The following is a 22,845-nucleotide window of genomic DNA, read 5'->3' as shown; positions in this document are numbered from 1 at the left end:
CATCCGAAAAATCCCTACATGGTCAAGTCTAGTTGATTAATATGGAGAACAAATTGAGAAACGAGGACACTCTGAAAGAAAAAAAATGATGACATGGCATTATATGGTTTCTGAAGCCTGCTTAAAAGATTCGAATTTTTTTTTTAATTACAGGGCTACAATTAGGATATTGCTAAAGCAACTATCTCTTACCAAGCGGTTAGGAAAGATTTACCTACACCGAGTGCTACGGACCAAGAAGGTGTTAACCAGGCAGAGTGAGAAGGGAGAAAGGGAAAGTTATGGAGGTGGAGACTTTTTACATTTTCTACATAGTCTACTTCACAGTATATCCTTCTTTTTATAATCAATGCTTACTTTTCCATGATGATGAAGAATTAACACGAAAAGTTGAAATTTGTAAACACACAGCTTCAAATCCCTTTTCCCTTCACTACCACATCTTTTCTTATAGCCAGAAAGATTGGCGTCAGAACAGTCTCCGTTATTCTTCTCTACTCATGCTAGTAATAGGTCAAGGTACACAATGAAGGAAATGGTAGAGAAAAGGAAGAGAATCAAAGTGCAACAACAGAGTCAGAAAAGTTTGTGCTGGGGGCCTGGAGACTTGGATTCTAAGCCTGAGACACACTCTCTCTGGGTAACCTTGGCTACGTCAAGCTATCTGGGGCTCTGTTTCCCAATCATGAAATAAGGGGATTGATTAGGTTGTCTCTAGAAACCCTTTCACTCTGTAATTCTATGATTCTTAAGTCATTCTAAGAAGAAGGCATTAGTTAATAAACACCACCAATACACAAAAATGATGCATCCTGTAGGCTGAGTTTTTCCATTAAAATTTTGTCATGAACTTAGAAAATATATGTCAAAGTTTTGCTCTAAACAAGAAAAAAGGGAGTTAATTAGTGAAGCAAGAACTTGAATGGTCTCGCGTTTTAAGCTATCCATTTTGACTTTTATTTTTCCAAGGCCTACCCCTGTTTGACTCATGCTATTCTTTCCAAGCTAAGTGCCAGAAGACATATAACTGAAGTAATATGTCTATACCCTAGACATGCTCTAACATTTTGCAAGCACATATTGAGTTACATTTTGATAAGCAAGTGCATTATATGATTTTACCCGGATAATTAGAAGGAAATTTCTTTTAAAACTGTCCTGAAAATTTTAAACAAACATGATGAGGTTGTCTGACCTTCAATTATTCTATCTCTTCTTCCTCAATAAGAAGTATGTTTTCTGCAAACTCTTTACCTAACAATTAGAATAGGCTCAAACACCAGAGCTTACCTGAAAACTACAAAAACTAGAGACAGGCATAAAGCACCCAACAGATATGAGATCTAAACAAGCAACTTAATGGGATTCGGGTAAGGTGACATTATATGACTTTGTTGGTATGCTCAGAATTGAAGTGACTCTGGGGACCACTTTACAAAAGAATGAGAGAGCTCCTTAACCAAAATATTAGCATTTATATAATAACAAGTGAATGGCTGTCAAAAGAGCAGACATTCAAACCCTTTGGTCATTAATGTAGGCTGCACAATGGACCCCAAAGATATCCACATTCTAACCACCAAAAGTGTGAATGTGTTACCTTACATGGCAAAAGGGACTTTGCATATCTGATTAAATTAAGGCTGTTGAGATGAAGCAATTATCCTGAGTTACCCAAGTGATCCCAGAGTAATTAGCAGGGTCCTTACAAGAGAGAGCAAGAGGATCACAGAGAAAAAGGGAAGCTGATGACTGAAACCAGAGGTTGGAGTGATGCACTTTGAAGCTGGAGGAAAGGGTGACAAGCCGAGGAATGCAGGCAGCCTCTAGAAGCTAGAAAAGGCAAGGAGATGGATTTCCTCCTGAAGCCTCCAGTTAGAATACAGCCTTGTCAACACCCTTTATTTTAGTTAGACTTCTGACTTGCAGAACTGTAGTAGAATAAATTTTTGTTGTTTGAAGCCACTAAATTTGTGGTAATTTATTACAGCAACAAGAGGAAATTAATGCCATCAGTATTGTTTCTGGAGGAAACATCTATATAAGAAACCAGTTTATAATTAGAAAATTTAGTGACTGGTGTGGAAATGAAATGAAAAGATGATCTCTTCTTGTCATTAAGCAAATACAGCCTTCTCTTCTACACTCATAATCCTACAAGAGTATTGAACATTTGAGTGTAAGTCAAGGATGCTCAACCTAACCCTTAATCATTGAGTTCCCCCTTCTGACTGCATGTCCTTTTCCTAAATCTTCAATTCCTCTTCTAGTAACACTGTGAACCAACTGCAGAGCAAGGTAAAAAGTGATTAAGGCAAGAAAGGCTCAGATGAAGGACGAAGGGAATCAAGAAAAAGCAGAGATTTCTTCTAGCTGGAAGAACTCAAGAAAAAAGTATCATTTGTGCTGTGTCTGGATGGGTAGGTGGAACTTGAGGATAGAGAAAGGAAGGACAATAGCATTTCAGGTGGAGGAAACAGCTTGAGCAAAGTCATAAATGAGGAGATATCAAGAACGCAATTCAAGACTGTGTAGGAATGCCATAGGCCAATTCTTTTATTCAATAGGATTGATAATAATCCTCGTGCTTTACATTTATGAAGAACTACTTGTTTAGTAATGTATTAGTTCCAAAAGCATTTGTTGAGCCCCTACCATGTGTCAGGAACTCTGCTAGGCACAGAGGATACAGCAGTGAGGAATACAACCATTATATAATCAAGGGGGAACACTATTCTGGAGTTTTCCTAGAGACTAAATAAAGGATATTAATAATAACTTTCGGCCATTGCAACTCAGGTTCAAACTTAAGAAAATTTTTCTGGTAAAGTTCTAGCTATCAAAATATACAGCAGAGAGATATTTTTTGGAATACTTTTAAGAAGAGAATATACAATATAATATTACCTAAGTTGTTTGTATGTAAGTCTTGCTAAGGACAAGAAATAGATAAAAGTCCTTCTAGATTCATAGAAGCATGAAATCTTAGAAATAAAAAAGGACCTAGAGATCATGTGGTTCAGCCTCCTCATTGTTGAGGCTAAATGCACTAAGTGGTTTTTCCAGTTTGCCCAGTCAGTTAAAGCCCAGATTTCTGCCTCTGAGTCCGTAACTCTTTTGCACTCTACTATGATCCTTCAGTGATATGGTTGTAGGATGCATTTACCCCTAAGAAATGGCCAAATCTTCCACAGATAATATTTTCTTCCTTTTAAAGTTACTAACTGCAGTGATACTGGTGACCATCTAGTATTTCTGATAACGAAAAGCTACCGTCATGTTCAAAACCCACAGGAAATCACCAGTCACCAAAGTTTGACCCCATTGTTAGTTTAAAAGGGTTGCAACTTTTTTCAAGTGTTTGCAAAAAAAAAAAAAACACAAGTTACTATATATTCCATAATATAGTAATTTCACAGGTACCATTTAGCAAGCAAACCCTTGAAGAACATGTTTTCATATGCACATAGTCAAAAAGTAGATGCTTTGGAGCAGATGCCAGCCCTTTGATGTTGACTCTCTCCACACAGGTGAACAACAAGATTTTATAATGTACCTTGATCCTGTTTAAATACTGTGGGCTCTGCCGCATTATCTCATTTTATGTGGAGACCTGCTGGCTGTGTGTGTACAACTGAACAAAGAATCCAATTGTTCATCGGTAAAAATTCTGAAGAAAGAGATGCAAACAACGTGCTACTTAATAAGTGAACAAAAATCTGAAATAAAAGGGGCTGGCACATTCTGCCAGTCATCTCATAGGCTGAGCAAATGTCTGTGTAGAAGTGAAAAATGGCCATAAGGGAAAAAAGAACCATGAGCCAGTGTAAGTAACTTACCCAAGAAAACATTTGGGTATGCTTGACTTTTCAGAAAAATAGAAATGGTATTAAATTACCACTTTGTTTATGAAGTAGCAAGTAAATAAACATTATAAGATAATAAAAGGAGACTTTTTGCTCACTTATAAAGTAGTAAATTGTTTGCCTCTCAGTATTTGGAGTTAAGTGGTAGGAATTTGAAATGATAGTGTCTTTATTGGCTGCACATGAAAGTCAGAGGAAGGAAGAGAATAAACAATGTAAATGGCTTTCTTTATAATCACCACTTTCTTAATTAATCCAGTGCATATCCTGGCAAACTACTTTGGCTACATTTCTCTCTCTTTGTGACTCTGTTGTTTATATTTCAAATAATAAAGTTACATCTACGAATTATAGTGGCCACTGAAACCATAGAATAACACTAATTAAATTCCAAAAATGAAACCAAAACACTTGAATTTTGTTAGTGCCACAGCATTGTATGAATAACAAAGCCATCAGGTGAACAATAAAGTTAATAAGATGAGCTACATTGTACTTAACTGTGAGAGTAGTTATTTATACAGGGATATGTAAAAACAAGTAGAAGTCTTAATATCTATTTCTTGAAGAAATATTATACCCTTGCACCCTGCCATATTCCTATTTAATTTTTACTTAAAACTTGGTAGTTTTAAATCCTCCAATGTTCAGAAGCGAACTTGAGAAAATTTCCAGTATTAAATATAAAAAACAAGGAAAAAACAAAGAAAGGAAGAAAATTACACAAAATCCAGTATATGATCCAATGATTAATTTACAATGTTATTTGAAATGGTTTTAGTAGACTCTTAACAGGTAGATAATTCATTCAAGAGACATTCATAGTGACATGCCACTTGCTTAGTACAGGACTACGAAGTCTATCTCTGCCTTCTATCCTACCCAATTTGATCTTTAATTAGATTATCCTTGAATGAATTAAGCCTTCTTAATGGAGAAAAAAATATGCACAGAAATAATGATGGAAGATTCATAGTTGAGTGAATTCACAATCTGAATTGCTACATACTTATCTGAGCAAGTCATTATTTATAATTACTGGATTGTGGGAACTTGCATTCAGATTCTGTAACATTTATTGAGGATCAAGCACATTGCTAAGCTTAAAATGTAATGCTAGAATCCACATACATGGTCATCTGTGTGATTTGTTCATGAAGTCACACTAAATATTATTTAATTTTAAAAGGAGGCAAGTTCCCAAGTTTTGGCTTCCAGTTACCTTTCAGGAGCTTCCTAAGTGATTTTGGTTGTGCTCTTGAGTTCTCAGCACCCCTGAGATTTGAGATCTGCCCTTATTTTTATCACTTAAGATATTAATAATTAATGAAAAATAGGTAACTTTTAAGTATTTTATTAGTATCCTGAATATGTTCACCTAAAAGGAAGAAGTTGAAGCAAAATTAATATAGAGTTTATCTGAGCCAAGGTTGAGGACTGCAGCCTGGGACAACGTCCAGGTTGCCCTGGAGAGTGTTCCAGAGAGTGAAGAAGAGGCTCAAGTTTTTAGAGAAAAAGGAACAAATCAGGAGATGGAGTGTCTTAGTCCATTTGTGTTGCTATAAAGGAGTCCTGAGGCTAGGTAATTTAGAAAGAAAAAAGGTTTGTTTGGGCCACAGTTCTGTGGACCGTAGGAAACATGGTGCCAACATCTGCTTCTGGTGAAGGCCTCAGGAAGGTCCACTCCTGGCAGAAGGGGAAGGGGAGCTGGCATGTGCAGATCACATGGCAAGAGAGAAGCAACAGAGAGAGGGGAGGAGGTGCCAGGCTCTTTAAACAATCAGATAATGTGGGTACTCATACAGCAAGAACTCACTCATTACTTTGAGGATGGCACCAAGATGTTCATGAGAGAGCCAACCCCCGACCCAAACACTTTCCACCTGGCCTCACCTCCAACACTGGGGATCACATTTCAGCAAGAGATTTGGAAGGAACAAATATCCAAACTGTATCAGAAAGCAATTACAAAAAGTTGTTTGTCAGGAATTCTCATTGGTTACAGAAATAACATTGGTTAGTGGTTGGCTATACATTGTTAGATATCAATAATGCTTCCTTTTGAGGAGAGTCAAATACATCATCTTGTAACGAAAGTATGTTTTCATTTAGGCCAAGTGATGACACAATATCTAGCAACCTGAAGATGTACCCAAGTTGCTCAAGGGCAAGTTTTTTTTTTTCCAGATGGAGCTGGGGAATTTTATTCTATTTTGCTGGACTCCAGGAAATGTTAGCTTCCTTAAGCAGAGATTGAATATCCCCTGTCAAATGGATCACCTGAAGAAATACTTTTATAAGGACAACTATCATGGAGTAAGACAAAGAAAAGAAAAGTATAGGAGCAACCACAGACTAAGATTACCCCAGGCCAGGGACAACAGACTCCCTGGCCCACACTGCCAAGACAGCCATTATAAAAACATCAGCTCCATGAGAGCGGAGGCCACGGTATCCGCCTAATAAATGTTTGCTGACTGAATGAATGGCAACTTCACATTTATTCACCTGGCTTTAGAACCTAACTTCCACTGGACCTGTATCAAGGGCAAGATAAAATAGAGAACACTTGTTCTTCTGAAAAATGTGTCTGTCCTATATATAAGCACTTTATACTATCTCTGCTCAACTAGTAAAGACTTTCAATTTTTAGTACGTGATTTGAAAACTCTAGTAACCTGCCACAAAAAGAATCGCCCAGTTTCACAGAGGGTTATATATTTTGTCCTGAGGCAGTAGGATTTGGAAAACTTGCATAAAATTTGCCTATAAATATTACCAGCTAGTTTAGTATCGTGGTCATTAAATGGGCATCTGACAGAATGTTGACAGATTTAAGAAAACATTGTAAGGAAAAATTGTGCATAAACAAAGTGTCATTTTGGTGATATCAGCACATTCAACTTTTTGAAAATGTGGTTATAGACCAAGATAAACTTCAACACATAAAAGTTTTTAAAATGTGAAAGGCATATATTGCTATGCTGTAAAAACCCAGGAAACTGTTCAGAAGAAATAGAACCATTATGCTTTCTAGGGCTAGTCATATTATAAAACAATTGCCACAGGTTTTAAAAGTACCATAATTTTAATTTTGGATCTTATTTTTTAGTTTAAAGTTAATGAAAGAAAATATTTCAGAAGCCATTACCCAACATCTCAAACAAACAAACAAAAAAAGACTTTAGAAACAGAAAGGAGAAAAGAGCATTCCCAGAATGAAGTGACCAGTGACCACCCCTGCTTGCAATAGCAAATGATAGCACTGATAAAAAGTAGTTCTCAGGCAGAGATGTTGGCTGTGCGTGGTCTTTTCAGCCGCCATGATATCTTAAGCTCTTCTGCATTTAGTATTTAGTAAACAAGATGTTTAATCACATACAGTTCATATTTGTTAGTTATGTTACATTTATTTTTGGTTTTATGCTGAATCTTAAAGAAAATGAATTATATTCTCCTAACCATTGTCAGATCTTTTATGAAGTTTCACAACTTTTATATTTGAAGGTAACCTTGGGAGAAGTAGACCTAGGATTATTTTACTGTTAGACTCATTATGCTGACAGCATATTATAGTTTAAATGGCAACTGCAAAGTTCAAAACAACTTTTTTATTTTTTGTATAGAAAGCACACGAGGTTAAAGTCTAAACTAATGCATTTGTCATTTCGTTTATTATATCAATAGGGTTTTGGGGGAACAGGTGGTGTTTGGTTACATAAATAAGTTCTTCAGAGGTGATTTTTGAGATTTTGGTGCACCCATCGCCCAAACAGTGTACATTGTACCCAATGAGTATTCTTTTATCCCTCACCCACCTCCCACCCTTTTTCCTCAGTCCCCAAAGTCCATTGCATCCTTAAAGTCCTCATAGCTTAGCTCCCACTTATAAGTGAGAACAAAATGATGTTTAGTTTTCCATTCCTGAGTTACTTCACTTAGAATAATGGTCTCCAATTCCATCCAGGTTGCTGCAAATGCCATCATTTTGTTCCTTTTTATGCTAGCCACTGTCAGATTTAATAAGACCACTACAACCAGTTGGAAAGATTTAAGGGCTTCTTTAAAAATTCCGATGCCTCTGCTCCAGGGCACAGACTATTCTCCAGCTCATGCTGGATGCCAGCATGACTCAGAAAATGTGAAGACCAACCACTAGATTTTTAAGTAGCTCCCCAAGTTATATTTCTCTCTTCAGATGAGGTGCTTCTGAGCCCATAGTCCTATATCAAGGGCAAGATAAGCACAGTGCCATACAATTGGTAGCTCCGAGCTTTTCTTTGAGGAAGGAGGAGAAGAGAAGCACCATACATCTAATGCTTTGACTTTTCTGGGGCATGCACAAAACACTGGCTTCTGTGTCACCTGTCACTGAGCACTAACAACCTCACATACTATAGATGTCCAGAAACTACTACTGAGAACAAAACTAGAGTTCGTAATAGCAAGCTAGCACATGCCACAGCTGCAGCCTCTAGCTCAGTGCAAAGTGAGTGGGCAGGGGAAAAGAAAACAGCTCCAAGCTGGTATTACAGCTTGTACCTGGGCAGGGAAGAAAAGGATGTGACCACACATAAATGTTCTGATTTTTACTGGGGACTTCCCAAGTCACTGGCTTCTGTCTACCTGCCTCAGACCACTGATGCAACCCACTATACTCTAGATGGGGAGGGCCACTGCAGTGTACGGAATGTTTGTGTCTTCCCCAAATTTATATGTTGAAATTCTAACCTCCAAGATGATAGTATTAGGAGGTGGGGACTTTGGAAGGTGATTAGATTATGAGGGCAGAGCCCTCATGAACAGTACTAGTTCCCTTATGTAAGAGACCTAAAAGAGACTCCTCACCTCTTTTGTCATGTAAGTGTATAGCAAGAAGGCAACATATATGAATTAGAAGGTGGACCATTACCAGATGCTGAATCTGCCAATGCTTTGATCTTAGACTTCCAAGACTCCAGAGCTGTGATAAATTTCTGCTGTTTATAAGTTACTCAGTTTATGGTATTTGAATCTATAGATTGCCTTCAGTAGAATGGATATTTTAATGAACACAGGATGTCTTTCCATATGTATGTCTTCTTAATTATTTTATCAATGTTTTATAGTTTTCAGTGCAGTGTACAAGTCTTTCCCTGCCTTAGTTAAGTTTATGCCTAAGTGTTTTATTCTGATAGTATTTGAATGTAAATGGGGTTGTTTTCCTAATTTTCTTTTCAGATAGTTTGTTATTAGTGTAAAGAAATGCTAGTGATTTTTGTATGTTGATTTGTATTTTGCATCTGTACTGAATTTATTTATTGATTTTAAAAGCCAAAACAGTTCTGAGAAAGAAGAGCCGAACTGGAAGCATCACATTTCCTGATTTCAAAATATTTACAAAGCAACAGTAGTCAAAATTATAAGATACTGGCATAAAAACTGTGCTTATCTAAGCAGGTCTTCCTGAGTAGATTTTCTATCTTCAGTTAATTTCCTTTATGCAGCTGAAAGTTTCATACAATGTGTTTTGGGTTTTTGCCATTGACGTCCACTGTTGGCTTACGTGTATCTTTCTGGGTATGCTTGCTGTGTTTGACATTGTGACCACTCATTCTTCTCAAAATTCTTTACTCTCTTGATTTTCCTGTTTCAAATTCCTCTCTCTCCATCTTGCCAACTATTTTTTGCTTGTTTGTTTTTGCTTGTTTGCTTATTTTCCATCTGTTTGTTTTGGTCTCTTTTGGGGCTCCTGTCACTCTGTCTTTCTCCCCAAGGGTTGATGCTCTCCGCTATGATCCTCTTTTTATTCATCCATAGTAGACGATCATACCATCTAATATAGGATTAACCCCAATCTGTATGCTTAAGACTTCCAAATCTTATCTCCAGCCCTAGCTTGATTTTTTATTTTTTATTTTTTGAAACAAAGTCTTGCTCTTTTGCTCAGACTGCTATGCAATGGTACAATCATGGCTCACTGCAGCCTCAATCTCCTGGGCTCAAGTGATCCTCCCACCTCAGCCTCCCACAAAGCTGGGACTACAGGCATGTGCACCACACCCAGCTAATTATTTATTCTTTTATAGAGATGGGGTCTCGCTATGTTTCCCAGGCTGGTCTCGAACTCCTGATCTCAAGTGATCCCCCCTCCTCAGCCTCCCAAAGTGCTGGAATTACAGGCATGAGCCACTGTGAGGCTTGATTTTGAACTCTAGATTCATGCATGAAAGGGTTTTTCCGAAATATCTACTTAAATGCACCACAGGCCACTCAAATTCAACACACGTATAATCAAACTCATCATCTTTCTTTCTCTTACCCTCAGTTAACACTGTTCCACCTGCTTTATTCCCAACTGAGCTAGCGCCTCCCACTCCCACCCACAAACACTAGAAACTTGCAGGGCATCCTAGAAGCCACTGCATTCGTCACTGTGTGTTGTTTAGGGCACTTTTTACGTTCACCTCTTCCACTCCATCACTAATACTACTGCCTACTAGTAGTATCATCATCATGTCTCACATGAATAATTGCAATACCTTTCTAATGGGTTGCACTAATTCCTCCTAAATTCATGGCCCACACTGACACTGGACAGGCGTACAGAAAACAAAAACCCAAACACCTTTTCACTGCCTAAAATTGGTTTCCACATTCTATAAAATCTAAAATGTCAAGTCCCATCTACCTAAAATGATTATCTTTCTCTCTAAATTCATTCCAACCATTCCTCTGTTCTCACCTTACACACTACCAATAAACGAGTTCTTGCATCCCTTCCTAAATGTTAGACTTTTTTCATGCTTATGTGTCTTTGTTCCTGCTAGCCACTCTACCTATTTTTTCCACCTCTCTCATTGGTCAATTCTCATTCATTTTTAAAGACATAGCACCTTATTTTCTCCAGGACTCCTGAGCCTCAAAGACAGTTCCTTTTTTTTTTTTTTTTTGAGACGGAGTGTCGCTCTGTCGATGCTCAATACCTACAGCATCTGGAAATAATTTCATGACATTTTTTCCAAGTGTCACTATCCTCCTCTTATGTCTTATATCTTAGTGTATTCAGAGGCTTGAGTTCTGACGTTTTTTTCTCTGAACAACAGTATAACTGATCCAAAATTTTTTTTAGCTTTCTCACTTCTTGCCCTTCCCCAATGCCACACAATAAAATTCCTCTGCTAAAAATGCAGGTAACTTTGTCCAGACTTTTTTTTCAAAAAATTTTTTAATAAGTTCAAAATATATCAGAAGAGAATTAAAACTATCCATTTGACGAATTCTTGAGACTTTGTCAATATGCTAGCCACTGCGTCACTAAAAATACAAGGGCATATAGAATATGGTCCCTGACCTTGAGAACAGTTCATAAGGCTCTGATAAAAACACAGGACAGCATGTTAGAATGTATTTAACATTTTTGCACTTTAAAGAGATGCTAAATCAAGAGAGGGGGCTCGAAGGAGACCATTTGGGAGGTATGTGTGCCACCTGCAATGTGGAGAGCCCAGTGAACTGGGATCTGGCTCTGCCTGAAAAATCTCAATGTGGGAGATAAACTGGTTGGCTGCTTTGGTGGATGAACAAAAGAGAGGGACTGCATTGGGGTTAAGCACTATTCCTGGAGTTTATCAAGGCAGAGGATGCAGGAAGGTTGGCATGGACCACATGTGAGCCATGCATACGAGAGTGAGCCGGAATGAACTTGTCTTAGGACGAGTCCAAAGGTGCCATCTAGAGGCTGAACAGAGGTACTGCCAAATGCTAAATAGGTTGAGGAATGATTAAGTCACCAGCCAGAATATAGCTGTTTCATCGTGATCAAGAGAACTGCAGATAAGAGATACCCAACTGTGGGAGTGAGAGATCTCCAAAGAACCTGCAAAAGTGTCCATGATAAACAGAGTCAGCTTTTCTTCTATCTTCCAAGACCAAAGAGTACTAACATCCATGCAAGTGTTTAAGAAATAACTTTTCTGCTACTCCTGCCTCTCCACCTTCTTTCCTGTCCCAATCGTGGAGGCATCAGAAACACCCATTAGCAACAATGAGGAGAAAGTTCTTGGTAAGAGAAGAAAGAATGGGATATTCACATTACCCTGACCTGATCACTATGCCATAAATATATCAAAACACCACTATGTACTCCCACAAATATGTACAATTACCACATGTTCATTAAAAAGAAAAGAAAGAATGACCCCACCACCCTTTTCTGAGTGCAGGCCACCTGCCTGCTGTATGCCTGAGGTGAGCAAATTGTAAGTGTGTTCCATTACTACAGTTATAGAACTATTTGAAATGTTAGGGAAGCACAGAGTGAAGAATGATTATTTCTTGAGGAAATAAATATGGCTTCCCAGAGAAGGCAACTCTTTATTAAAGTCTTAAAAAAATGAGTAGGCATTTGTCAAATTGGCACATTCCAGCTCAGAGAACATCACCAACAAAGATGGAGGCTCATAAATGCATGCTGTGTTCAGTGTATTGGGAGCTCTTTGGCATAACCGGGTCATAAGCCACAGAGTGGGGTATGGCACCAGATGATTCCAGAAAAAATGGACTCAAATCAGATTGGGAGAGGTCTTGTATGCAATGGTAAAACTTTCAGCAGTAAGCATTCTCAGTTTATCTTTTTTTGCTTCTCTAGAACCTGTCCTGCACTTTGGGGATGCTGAATATCACGTCAATGAAAGTGCTGGCTATGTGGAGGTTTCTGTTTGGAGAAGAGGCACTGATCTTTCCCAACCATCATCCATTACCGTGCACTCCAGAAAGTCAGAGCAGGAGTCAGCAGAAGGTGAGAGGGCCACACAAAGAACATATCTTTATCATGACACACGTTTATGGTGGGATCTAGTCTGTTAAGTGTAAGCATGCTTAGTCTTTGTTGATGGACTCTGAATGAAAGTTTCTCTGGCTTCAGCACGTAGATGGTTTGTATATGTAATGACTTCTGCTGGTTATGAAATAAATATGTTATTCAAACAGCAGCCTTTATGATTCATTTATTACCCACTTGCTTGTCATGGGCTCAAATGAATTTTTCCAAAGTTCAGAATATTTATAGATACTTAAGCTGCTCATAAATAATATTTCAGATGAAATTACCCCCATAATGGCCAAGCAAGTCCCAGCTCCTGGAAGAATCCCATCACATATTAGACCTTTGAAGGGTAGGAGGTTTCCACTTCAGACTCAGGCATTTGCCTTAGCTTCAAACAGCATGTGTTCATGCCCTGCTCACCTTTGCATTTCCTGACATGGATGACCAAGGCCTAGCTGATAGCATGGCACAATTCTAGATACCATTTCCTGTAGAGTACCTGTCAGGTGCTTTATCAGAAAAAGAACAGGACCCAATAGGAAAAGAAAAGGACATTTCCATGTACATTGATGCCCACATTTTCTCATTTGCAGTTGTGACCTTTTGGTGTGGTGTTAGGTTGTTACTTTTACATCTTTCTAACTCTTTGATGTGAGCATTTAGCACTATAAACTTTCCTCTTACTACTGCTTTAGCTGTGTCCCAGAAGTTCTGGTATGTTGTATCTTTGTTCTCTTTGGTTTCAAAAAATTTTTTGATTTCTGCCTTAATTACATTGTTTACCAAGAAGTCATTCAGGAGCAGGCTGTTTAATTTCCATGTAATTGTATGGTTTTAAGTGATGTTCATGGTATTGGTTTCTATTTTTATTGTTATATAGTCTGAGAATGTGGTTAGTATACTTCTGAATTTTTTGAATTTGCTAATCATTTTTATGGCCAATGGTGTAGTCGATTTTAGAGTATGTGCTATGTGCAGAAGAGAAGAATGTATATTCTGTTAGTTCCGGGTGCAGAGTTCCATAAATGTCTATTAGGTCCATTTGGTCAAGTGTCAAATTCGGGTCCCAAATACCTTTGTTACTTTTTTGCTTTTATGGTCTGTTTAATGCTGTCAATAGGGTGTTGAAGTCTCCCACTATTATTGTATGGTTACAATATTATTGTATGGTTACAATATTATTGTATGGTTATAGTCTCTTCATAGGTCTTTAAGGACTTGTTTTATGAATCAGGATACTCCTCTGTTGGGCACATAAATATTATTCAGGATAGTTAAGTCTTCTTGTTGAATTAAACCCTTTACCATTATATAATGCCTGTCTTTGTCTTTTTTTTTTTTTTTTTTAATCACTGTTGGTTTAAAGTCTGTTTTGTCTGAAATTAGAATAGCAACCCCTGCTTTTATTGTTTTCCGTTTGTTTGGTAGATTTTTCTCCATCCCTTTATTTTGAACCTATGACTGTCATTGCATGTGAGATGGATCTTTTGAAGACAGCATATGGTTGGATCTTTCTTCTTTATCCAACTTGCAACTCTATGGCCTTTTAATTTAGCCTGTCATTTAGCCTGTTTACATTCAAGGTTAATATTGATATGTGAGGATTTAATGCTGTCATCTTGTTGTTAGCTAGTTTATTATGCAGACTCAGTTGTGTAGTTGCTTTATAGTATCAATGGTCTACGTACTTAAGTGTGTTTTTGTGGTGGCCATAATGGTCTTATGTTTCCATATGTAGTGCTCCTTTAAAACCTCTTGTAAGGCAGGTCTGATGGTAATGAATTCCCTTAATATTTGCTTGTCTGATAAAGATCTTATTTCTCCTTTTTTGATGAAGCTTAGTTTGGCTGGATATAAAATTCTTGGTTGAGTTTCTTTTTTTTTTAATAATGCTGAATATAGGCCCCCAATCTCTTCTGGCCTGTAGAGTTTCTGCTGAAAGGTCTGCCATTAGTCTGAGGAGGTTCTCTTTGCTGCCTTTCTCTTCTCTTTAGCTGCCTTTAATATTTTTGTCTTTCATGTCAACCTTAGAAAATCTGATGACTATGTATCTTGGGGATAGTTGTCTTATACAGTATCTTGCAGGGTTCTCTGCATTTCCTGAATTTGAATGTTGGCCTCTCTAGTGAAGTTGGGGAAATTTGCATGGACAATATCTTCAAATACATTTTCCAAATTACTTTCTCTCCCTCTCTTTTAGGGATGCCAATGAGTCATAGATTTGGTCTCTTTACATAATCCCATATTTCTAAGAAGTTTTGCACATTCTTTTTTATTCTTTTCTCTTTTTGATTGTGTTCATTCAGAGAACCTTTTTGCTATGAGGTTGCTTCCTCAGCTTGGTCAATTCTGTTGATAATACTTGCAATTGGCCCAGCACAGTAGCTCTCATCTGTAATCCTAGCACTTTTGGAGGCCTAGGCAGGTGGATTGCTTGAGCCCAGGAGTTCAAGACCAACCTGGGCAACATGGCAAAACCCCGTCTCTTCAAAAAATACAAAAAAATTAGCCAGGCATGGTGGCGTTCACCTGTAGTCCAAGCTACTTGGAAGGCTGAAGTGGGAAGATCACCTGAGCCCCTGAGCCCAGGAAGTTGAGGCTGCGGTTTGAGCCATACATTTCAGTCTGGGTAACAGAGTTCGACCCTGTCTCAAAAAAAAAATTAAATTAATTAATTTAAAAATAATAAATATTTTCAATTGTATTATGAAATTCTTGTAGTGGGCTTTCGGTTTTATCAAATCTGTTGGTTCTTTCTTCATTTCATCTTTCAGTTATTACATCATTTTATTGTTATCCCTAGATTCCTTGGATTGGTTTTGATTTTCACCTGAATGTCAATTATCTTTATTCCTAACCATATTCTGAATTCTATATCTGTCATTTCAGTCATTTCAGCCTGGTTAAGAACTATTGCCAGGGAATTAGTGCAGTCATTTGGAGGAAGGAAGACACTATGGCTTTTTGAGTTGCCAGAGTTATTATGCTGGTTCTTTCTCATCTGTGTGAGCTGATATTCCTTTAACTGTAATGTAATTTTGGTATAGTCAGTTGACTTTGTTTCTGGATGTTTTCAGAGGGCCAAGGCTTTGTTCAGGGTCTTCATTTGTAGCTGAATTCTTGTCCTTGGTTCCACAGGGTGTTATTTGCAACGTATTGTTGGTTTTGAAGTTTGGGCTGTGATCTAGAAGATGGTGTGTAAGTGTAATGGCTGGTAGGCAGGCTCTCAGCCAAATGGCTCCTTTGTGCATTTGCAGCCATGTTCCCTCTCAGCACTCTAACAGTGTGGGCTCCTCTCTTACTTGAGCGCTGGCTGCAGATCCTGACTTTGCATTCCTAAGCTATACACCACAGCCCTGAGGCAAGCTCAGGTTTTACACTCCCTCTCCAGCTTGGGGGCGATGAGGACAGGGACCTTTAGCCATGGTAATGGCAGAGGGCTTTCCACTTGTCTCTTGGAGCTCCACCCCAGAGAAACACAGAGCTACTACAATCAGAGTGACTGCATTCTGAGCCCAAGCTTGGGGGACTGGGGAGGGCCTGCCTGGTGATGAGCAGGGGATGCAGGAGGCTCACAGGGAGGACAGACTGGCCTCTTCTCCTTAGGGTAGTTAAGAGCTGGAAGTGTGAGTAAAGCACTCAGAATCTTTGTTCCTTTTCTTGTCTGTCTGGAGGCAGCAAGGGCAGTACCAATACAGTGGCAGTAACAAAAGAACTTTCAGTTGCCTCTGGGAGCTCCACCCCAGAGAAATGCAGAGCCACTGCCAATGGAAATGTTCAGTCAGGAGGTAGTGCAGCTGTGCTGTGGGCTTGAGCCAGGAGGCTTGTTTGGTGAAGAGCAGGAGGTCGGCGGCTCACAGGGAAGACAGACTTGGCTCCTCTCCATATGGCAACTGGCATGGTAGAGGTGGAGGTAAAGCCCTCAGACTTTTTGTTCCTTCCCCAGTCTGAGGGCAGCACTGGCAGAACCACTGCAGTGGCAGTGGCAGAGGGGCTGTGAGTTGCCACTGGAAGCTCTAGCCCAGGAAGACACAGAGCCACTACCAGTGGGAATGCTCAGCCAGGGGCAGGGCAGCCACTCTGCAGTCCTGAGCTGGGGGCCCTTCCTGGTGAACAGTAGAGGCTCCCAGGAAAGAGAAACTGAGCTCCTCTTCCTATGGTGTTTGTGGCATGCTGCAGGTGCTGGTAACTTGACCAGCCCTTTGTTCCTTCCCCAGCCTGAGGGCAGTAAGGGCGACTGCAGCTGCAATGGCAGAGAGGTTTTGCATTGTCTTTGGGATTTCCTCCCCAGAGAAATGCAGAGCCACCAATGACTAAAGTGTTCAGGTGGGGACAAGGTGGTTGTGCTGGGTTCCCAGGTCAAGAGGCCCTGCCCAGTGAGGAGTAACAGTGGCAGGGACTCACATGGAGAACAGCCTGGGCACTCTTCTGTAAGGCTGCTGCACTGGGCTGGAGGCCTGAGTTAGTCCTGAATCTCTTTGCTCCCTCCCAAGCCTGAGCTCAGCAGGAGTGGGGGTTGTGGAGCAGCAAAAATGGTGGCACTGCTACTTCTGGGAGCTCTGTCCCAAGGAAGTGCAGAGCTGCTACCAGCCGAGAGCCTAGGTGGGGCTGGGGTGGCTGGTGTCCCAGGTCGGGAGGCCCTGCCCAGTAAGAGGTAGCAGAGGCAGGACTCATGGGGAAAACAGTCTATTTCTCCATAAGGCAGCTGTGCTGTGCTGGAGGTTACATTAGTTCTCAATCTTTTTGCTCTCTCCAGAGCCTGAAGACTGCAGGGGCCAGAGCTGCAAACGAGCAAAACCGACAGGCCTGCCTGCTACCACTGGGATCTCCATCCCAGGGAAGTATAGGGCTGCTACCAGCCTGTAAGCTCAAGTGGCCACGCTGGGGTCCCAGGCCAGTGGGCTTTGTTTAGTGAGTTCAGTGGAGGCAAGGTGTATAGTCGTCCATCTGCTCTTCAGCTCTGTGGATTCAGCCCCTATCCTGGGGGCATGTGAGGCAGCAGGAGCTTAGGGTTCCCAGGGGTCCAAGGCCCCTGGGACTCTATGCATGTCTGAGCCTTAGCTCTGCCCAGTCTCCACACAGTTCCCTGTGTCTCTCTGGAGGCGCCAGTGGTGGGGGTGGTCATGGGGGATTTCCAGAGCCCAGGGTTGCAAAGGTTCATGGAAGAACTGTGGGTCCCAGGAAGCTCGCACTCACCATTTACCCATGGTGGAGATCCTCCCCTGGCTTCGCCCCAGTCCTAGGTGGGCAGCTGTCCTGTCTCACACTTCTCTGTTCTCTGTGGGTCATGTTGCTTCCTTGATGAATCTCAACCTGTCCACCTGGATAATCCAGCTGCAGAGCTTGTGTGTTTATTCACCACTCTCTGTCCTCTCCATGAGAGCGGCACACACTAGCTGCTTCTAGTTAGCCATCTTGGCACTCCTCTCCCTTTTTTTTCATTCTTTTTTAAGTTTTCAGACAGGGTCATTTATCGCTCTGTGTGTACCCATGAAAACAAGAGTGAAGAAACCGATTTGGTTAGGTGGACTTCTTTGCTTGTGTTTTGAAAGGGAAATTTAGATTCCTTTAGATAAACCTCTTTGCATAAAAGTAATGATGCCTCTGCTAGCTGTCTGGTAGGGATGAACTGATAGAAGTAATGTTCATGCTTGGGGTGGTGATTCATGGGTTTAACAAGTACAGTTGTAGAAGTAAGGTTTATACTTGATAATCTATTGAACTTAGTAAATATTTGATATCTGCTCAGGTTAGTTAACTATATTAATCTTATGTATATATGTATAAGGTATACCTTGTTACATTAATAATTATAATTTCTGTGTTCTTAATGCCTACTATTTGCCAGACACTGTGTTAGCATCCTTGCTCTACTATCTATAGTCTTCACAATAAACCTTATAAGGTAGCTATCATTATCCCCATTTTGCAGTTGAAGAAAAGAAACTGAGACTCAAAGAAGTTAAAGAATTAGTACAAGTAAGCAATAAACCAAGATTTGAGTCAAAGTCCATGAGATACAAAACCTTATCCATTACTCTCCTGCCTTAGTAATTTTCACTATAACCTTGTTTTTGTTTTTGTTTTTGAGATAGGCTGTCGCTCTGTAACCCAGGCTGGAGTACAGTGACGTGATCTCAGTTTACTGAAACCTCTGCTTCCCAGGTTCAATTGATTCTTGAGCCTCAGCCTCCTAAGTAGCTGTAACTATAGGCACTCACCACCACGCCCTTCTAATTTTTGTACTTTTAGTAGAAATCGGTTTCACCATGTTGGCCAGGCTGGTGTGGAACTCCTGACCTCAAGTGATCTGCTCGCCTCAGCCTCCCAAAGTGCTGGGATTACAGGAATGATCCACTGGGCCCGGCTCTGTTTTGTTTTCTTAATGTCACTTTTCAGTGCCTTTTAGAAAAATTTTTGGAGTAATCTCAAACTTACAGAAGAGTAACAAGTAGAATGAAATGCTTTTCTTTTTCGTCAACTGTTGAGAGTAAGTTTGGAACCATGTCTCCAAAAACTTACAATGTAATTCCTTCAAAGACGTTCTCTTATATAACCACAAAACAAGCATAAACTGAGAAATTAACTTGATACACTTCCATAATCTACTCAGACCTCATTCAAATTTCAACAGTTGTCCTCAAATCATTCTTTACAGCAAAAGAATCCAGTTCTAAATCACACATTATATTTAGTTGTCATGTCTGCTTTTGTTTTCTTCAGTCTACAACAATCCTCTCAACACCTTGATGTTTTTGAAGATTATAACCCTGTTATTATACTATATAGAATGTCTTCCAAATTTGGGTTTGTCTGATGGTTTTTCATAATTAGATTCAGGTAATGCATCTTCAGCAGGAATATCACAAAGATGATACTATCCTTTCATTGTATTCTGTCAAATGGCACACGGTTTCCATTTATCCCATTATGGTGGTGTTAACTTTGGTCACTTGGGGAAGGTAGTATCTGCCAGGGTTCCTCATTATGTTCCCTTTTTTCCTTTGCAATTAATATTTTATGGAGGATTACCTTGAGACAATATAAATATTCTGTTCCTCTATTTATTTTTATATTTATATCACTCAGGGGTTTCTATTTAATTCCATTGATTATCATATGTTACAATCATCACATTTAATGACTTTCCGAATAAGTCGCAAAGAAGCTGTATGGTGAAGTAGACCAGCTTGAAAAAATGATTAATAACAACCCAGAGAATGGCAGAACTTCATGGCTTCATAAAATTGAGCAGAATGTTGTGAGATTAAAACAGATGTCAGGCAAAAGTGAATGAGTGAAACCTAATCAAAATAAAATGTATTATATTTATCTTCAAAGTTAAAAATTAAAAAGGCAAATCCTTTCATTTCAAATTGAAGCTACCTTCAGAGATCCTTCAATCAATTGGCAGAATCTTGGTGAAAGTAGTTAGAAGGTGATGTGCCTAGTCTAGACGTGTAAAGCCCTGGTGAGGATGGCAGGTGGGCATGGCACAAGGGACGACAAGGCATTTGGTAGAATATGGAAGTTCCCCCTTCTGGGGATCAAACCCAAAATATATGATCCTGAGAGTGCTGGGTACAAAGGAGAATGCCGCAGAGTTGATGATGATCATTTTTCTCTGAAGGAAAACTTATGACAAATTCTACTGTCTCACTAGTGCCTTTTCCTTTTCCGCTAGCTGGAACAGATTATGTTGGCATCAGCCGAAATCTGGACTTTGCTCCAGGCGTGCGCATGCAAGCATTCCGAGTGACCATCCTTGATGACCTGGGACAGCCCTCCTTGGAAGGCCCAGAGAAGTTTGAGTTAGTTCTTCAGATGCCTATGGGTGCAGTGCTTGGAGAACCAAATAAAACTACCGTTTTCATCACGGATACCATCACTGACTGTAAGCAGAGTACTTGTAGTTCCTTTGATTGAAAGACTTTAAGAGGGAAAAAAAAGAGTCAAGATATGTCTCCTAACAACAGAATGAAACTCTACTGTTTATAGATCTTAGCAATTCTGGGATATCAGTGATATTGTACTGTCATTGGTGTTATATTCTGGTGATATGTGGCAATGTAATTTATGTGACTGCATGGAAATAGAAATATATATACATAGAAAACATTGATCCCACAAAGAATTAGACTGTATTCATGTTCTTTTTCTATTCTGCTTTACTTTGTTTCTGGGGCAAGCAAGAAATCCACTGTGATCAATTAAATCAAAAGTTGAAATCAAAGGATTAACCTCTCTTTACTGATTGATTCCACATATGAAACACTTTTCAACTGTCTCTCCATATATAAAGCTCTTTTAGCGAATTCCTCAATTTTTCTTCACAAGTCTTTATCAGAACTACTTGGTAGGAAAATTTTTCAACTCTTTATTCCTTTGCACTCTTTTGAAAAAAAAAAAGGATAATAAACAGTAAAGTGATGAAAATGTAAGTAGTGGAAAGGAGAAGAAAGAAGAGTTGAAGATTTGCATAGTTCACGAACTGCCCAGTTAGTTCTTAACTAATGTTAAATTGACAATATATATAGCTGTGGCTAATACTACATAAATCAAAGTTCCCAAATTATTTTGAAACCACATCTTTGTGCCCCATCATTACTTTTTAGGTATTTCTTGGGCAAATCTTTTTCTAAAATTTGTGCTTCAGGCATTAACTTATTCTCAATCCAACATAGTGTATAATAGAAACCATTCCCAGATGCATGTTTTCCAAATGTTAAATGGTGATGACAAGGCTCTTGACTGTAATATAGTCTGCATATACAGGCCAAGAAGCCCTTGTCTACTGTTAGCCTAGGTTTTGCTTCTTTGCTAGACTTTCATTTTCCCAATCAGAGAAAATATTTTTCTAAACTACCTTATAACTCTTGACCTCACTTCTCCCTCTGTAAAATGAGAAATTTGGACTCGGTTTCTGTTAAGATCTCTTCCAGTTCTGTCTGATTCCTGTCTGAGTGCATATCCACCAACAGAAAATCACCCTCCCTCACCTTGCAATTTGCCCAACTACCAGAGTCAAAAATCTTTTAAACTCAAATTCAACAAATAGTTATTGGGCTGCTTCTTCAGGTCAAAGAGATATGTCCCCTTCACATGCATTAGAAAAAAAGTAATAGAAAAACTACACATGGACCAAGATAACTCTCAGATATACCTAAGAGACCCCACAGATGCCCTAGTTCAGGCCCCAGATGAAGCCACAACTGAATTTCCTGCTGAGTACCTGTGTGCCCAGGGGAAATACACATTGTCAGCATTATGGAGGAATCTGTTTTAAACTCAAAATTAATTCAGTCTTTCAGTGTTTTTCAGAAAATCACTCTTTTTCTTTCTCACTGTATTTTTTGTTACTTAGGTACATTCAGATGAATGCAGTGTTTAGGCATTTATATTTTTGGAGGGAGGATATCACAAACAGTGCTTTTTATAAAGTCTGTTTCATTCCCAGTTTCTACCCATTAAGACGTACCAGAGAAGCAAAATTACATTTTTTGGGCTTCTAGGATAAAACCTGGTATATTCTAGTTATGACTTATAGCATATTCTACGGTTCAGTAATGAAAGTAATCTAGTGTCCTGAAAGAGTGAAAATATACTTGATTTCCTACCAGGAATGGAATTGCACACTATTGAAAATTGGGCTCATTTGTCATCCCTTATATACTCTTCCCTATGCTAACATTTTTATAGAAAAAAATATTAAATATTTTTTCTCACTTAATAGTTTTCTCAGAGCTGGAAAGTGTAATGGAGATACACTAGATGTTGCTATTCTTGTGTAAACTTTAAATGGAAAGGTGTTGTATATTTTATTTCAGTACCCAGGGCCCAACTTAAGGGGTCCACTGACAGGGTGAATGAAAGAAGCAGCTAAGGGCCATCATTTACTGGAGCAGAGACACCAGCCATAGGTCCTTGGTGAAATGCTGTACCCAACAGGGCTCAGCCCAGGAGACTGAACTATGGGGAGCTACCCAACACTGATTACTCCACAGTTGGTTTTCTGCCAACTAAGCATTCAAAAATGTGTTTGTCACTAAGGCAGCACAATGTTGCTACTCCTAACCTTATTTATAATAATAAATAATTATAAGCAGCCCAATACTCAGGAAATGGTTAACTGAATTATAGGATATCTACGTGATAGAATAGTATGAATTCTAG

General features: G+C 39.3%; 1 protein-coding gene across 1 annotated transcript in view; it reads left to right on the top strand.

Annotated features, from left to right (window-relative positions):
• The window catches only part of FREM3 (FRAS1 related extracellular matrix 3), a 114,406-nt gene extending 93,603 nt beyond the window's left edge, over positions 1–20,803 (top strand). The window contains exons 7-8 of the mRNA XM_017854910.1: positions 12,496–12,645; positions 20,357–20,803. Of these exons, the coding sequence (XP_017710399.1) occupies positions 12,496–12,645; positions 20,357–20,598 (392 nt within the window). The 3' untranslated portion in view covers positions 20,599–20,803. The remainder of the gene's footprint in view (positions 1–12,495; positions 12,646–20,356) is intronic.
• The last annotated feature ends 2,042 nt before the right edge of the window (positions 20,804–22,845 follow it).

Source organism: Rhinopithecus bieti, unplaced genomic scaffold (genome assembly GCF_001698545.2).
Source record: "Rhinopithecus bieti isolate Rb0 unplaced genomic scaffold, ASM169854v2 scaffold_39317, whole genome shotgun sequence".
Taxonomy (NCBI): domain Eukaryota; kingdom Metazoa; phylum Chordata; class Mammalia; order Primates; family Cercopithecidae; genus Rhinopithecus; species Rhinopithecus bieti.
The sequence above is the reverse complement of the archived record's forward strand: the minus strand, read 5'-3'. Positions and strand labels throughout refer to the sequence as shown.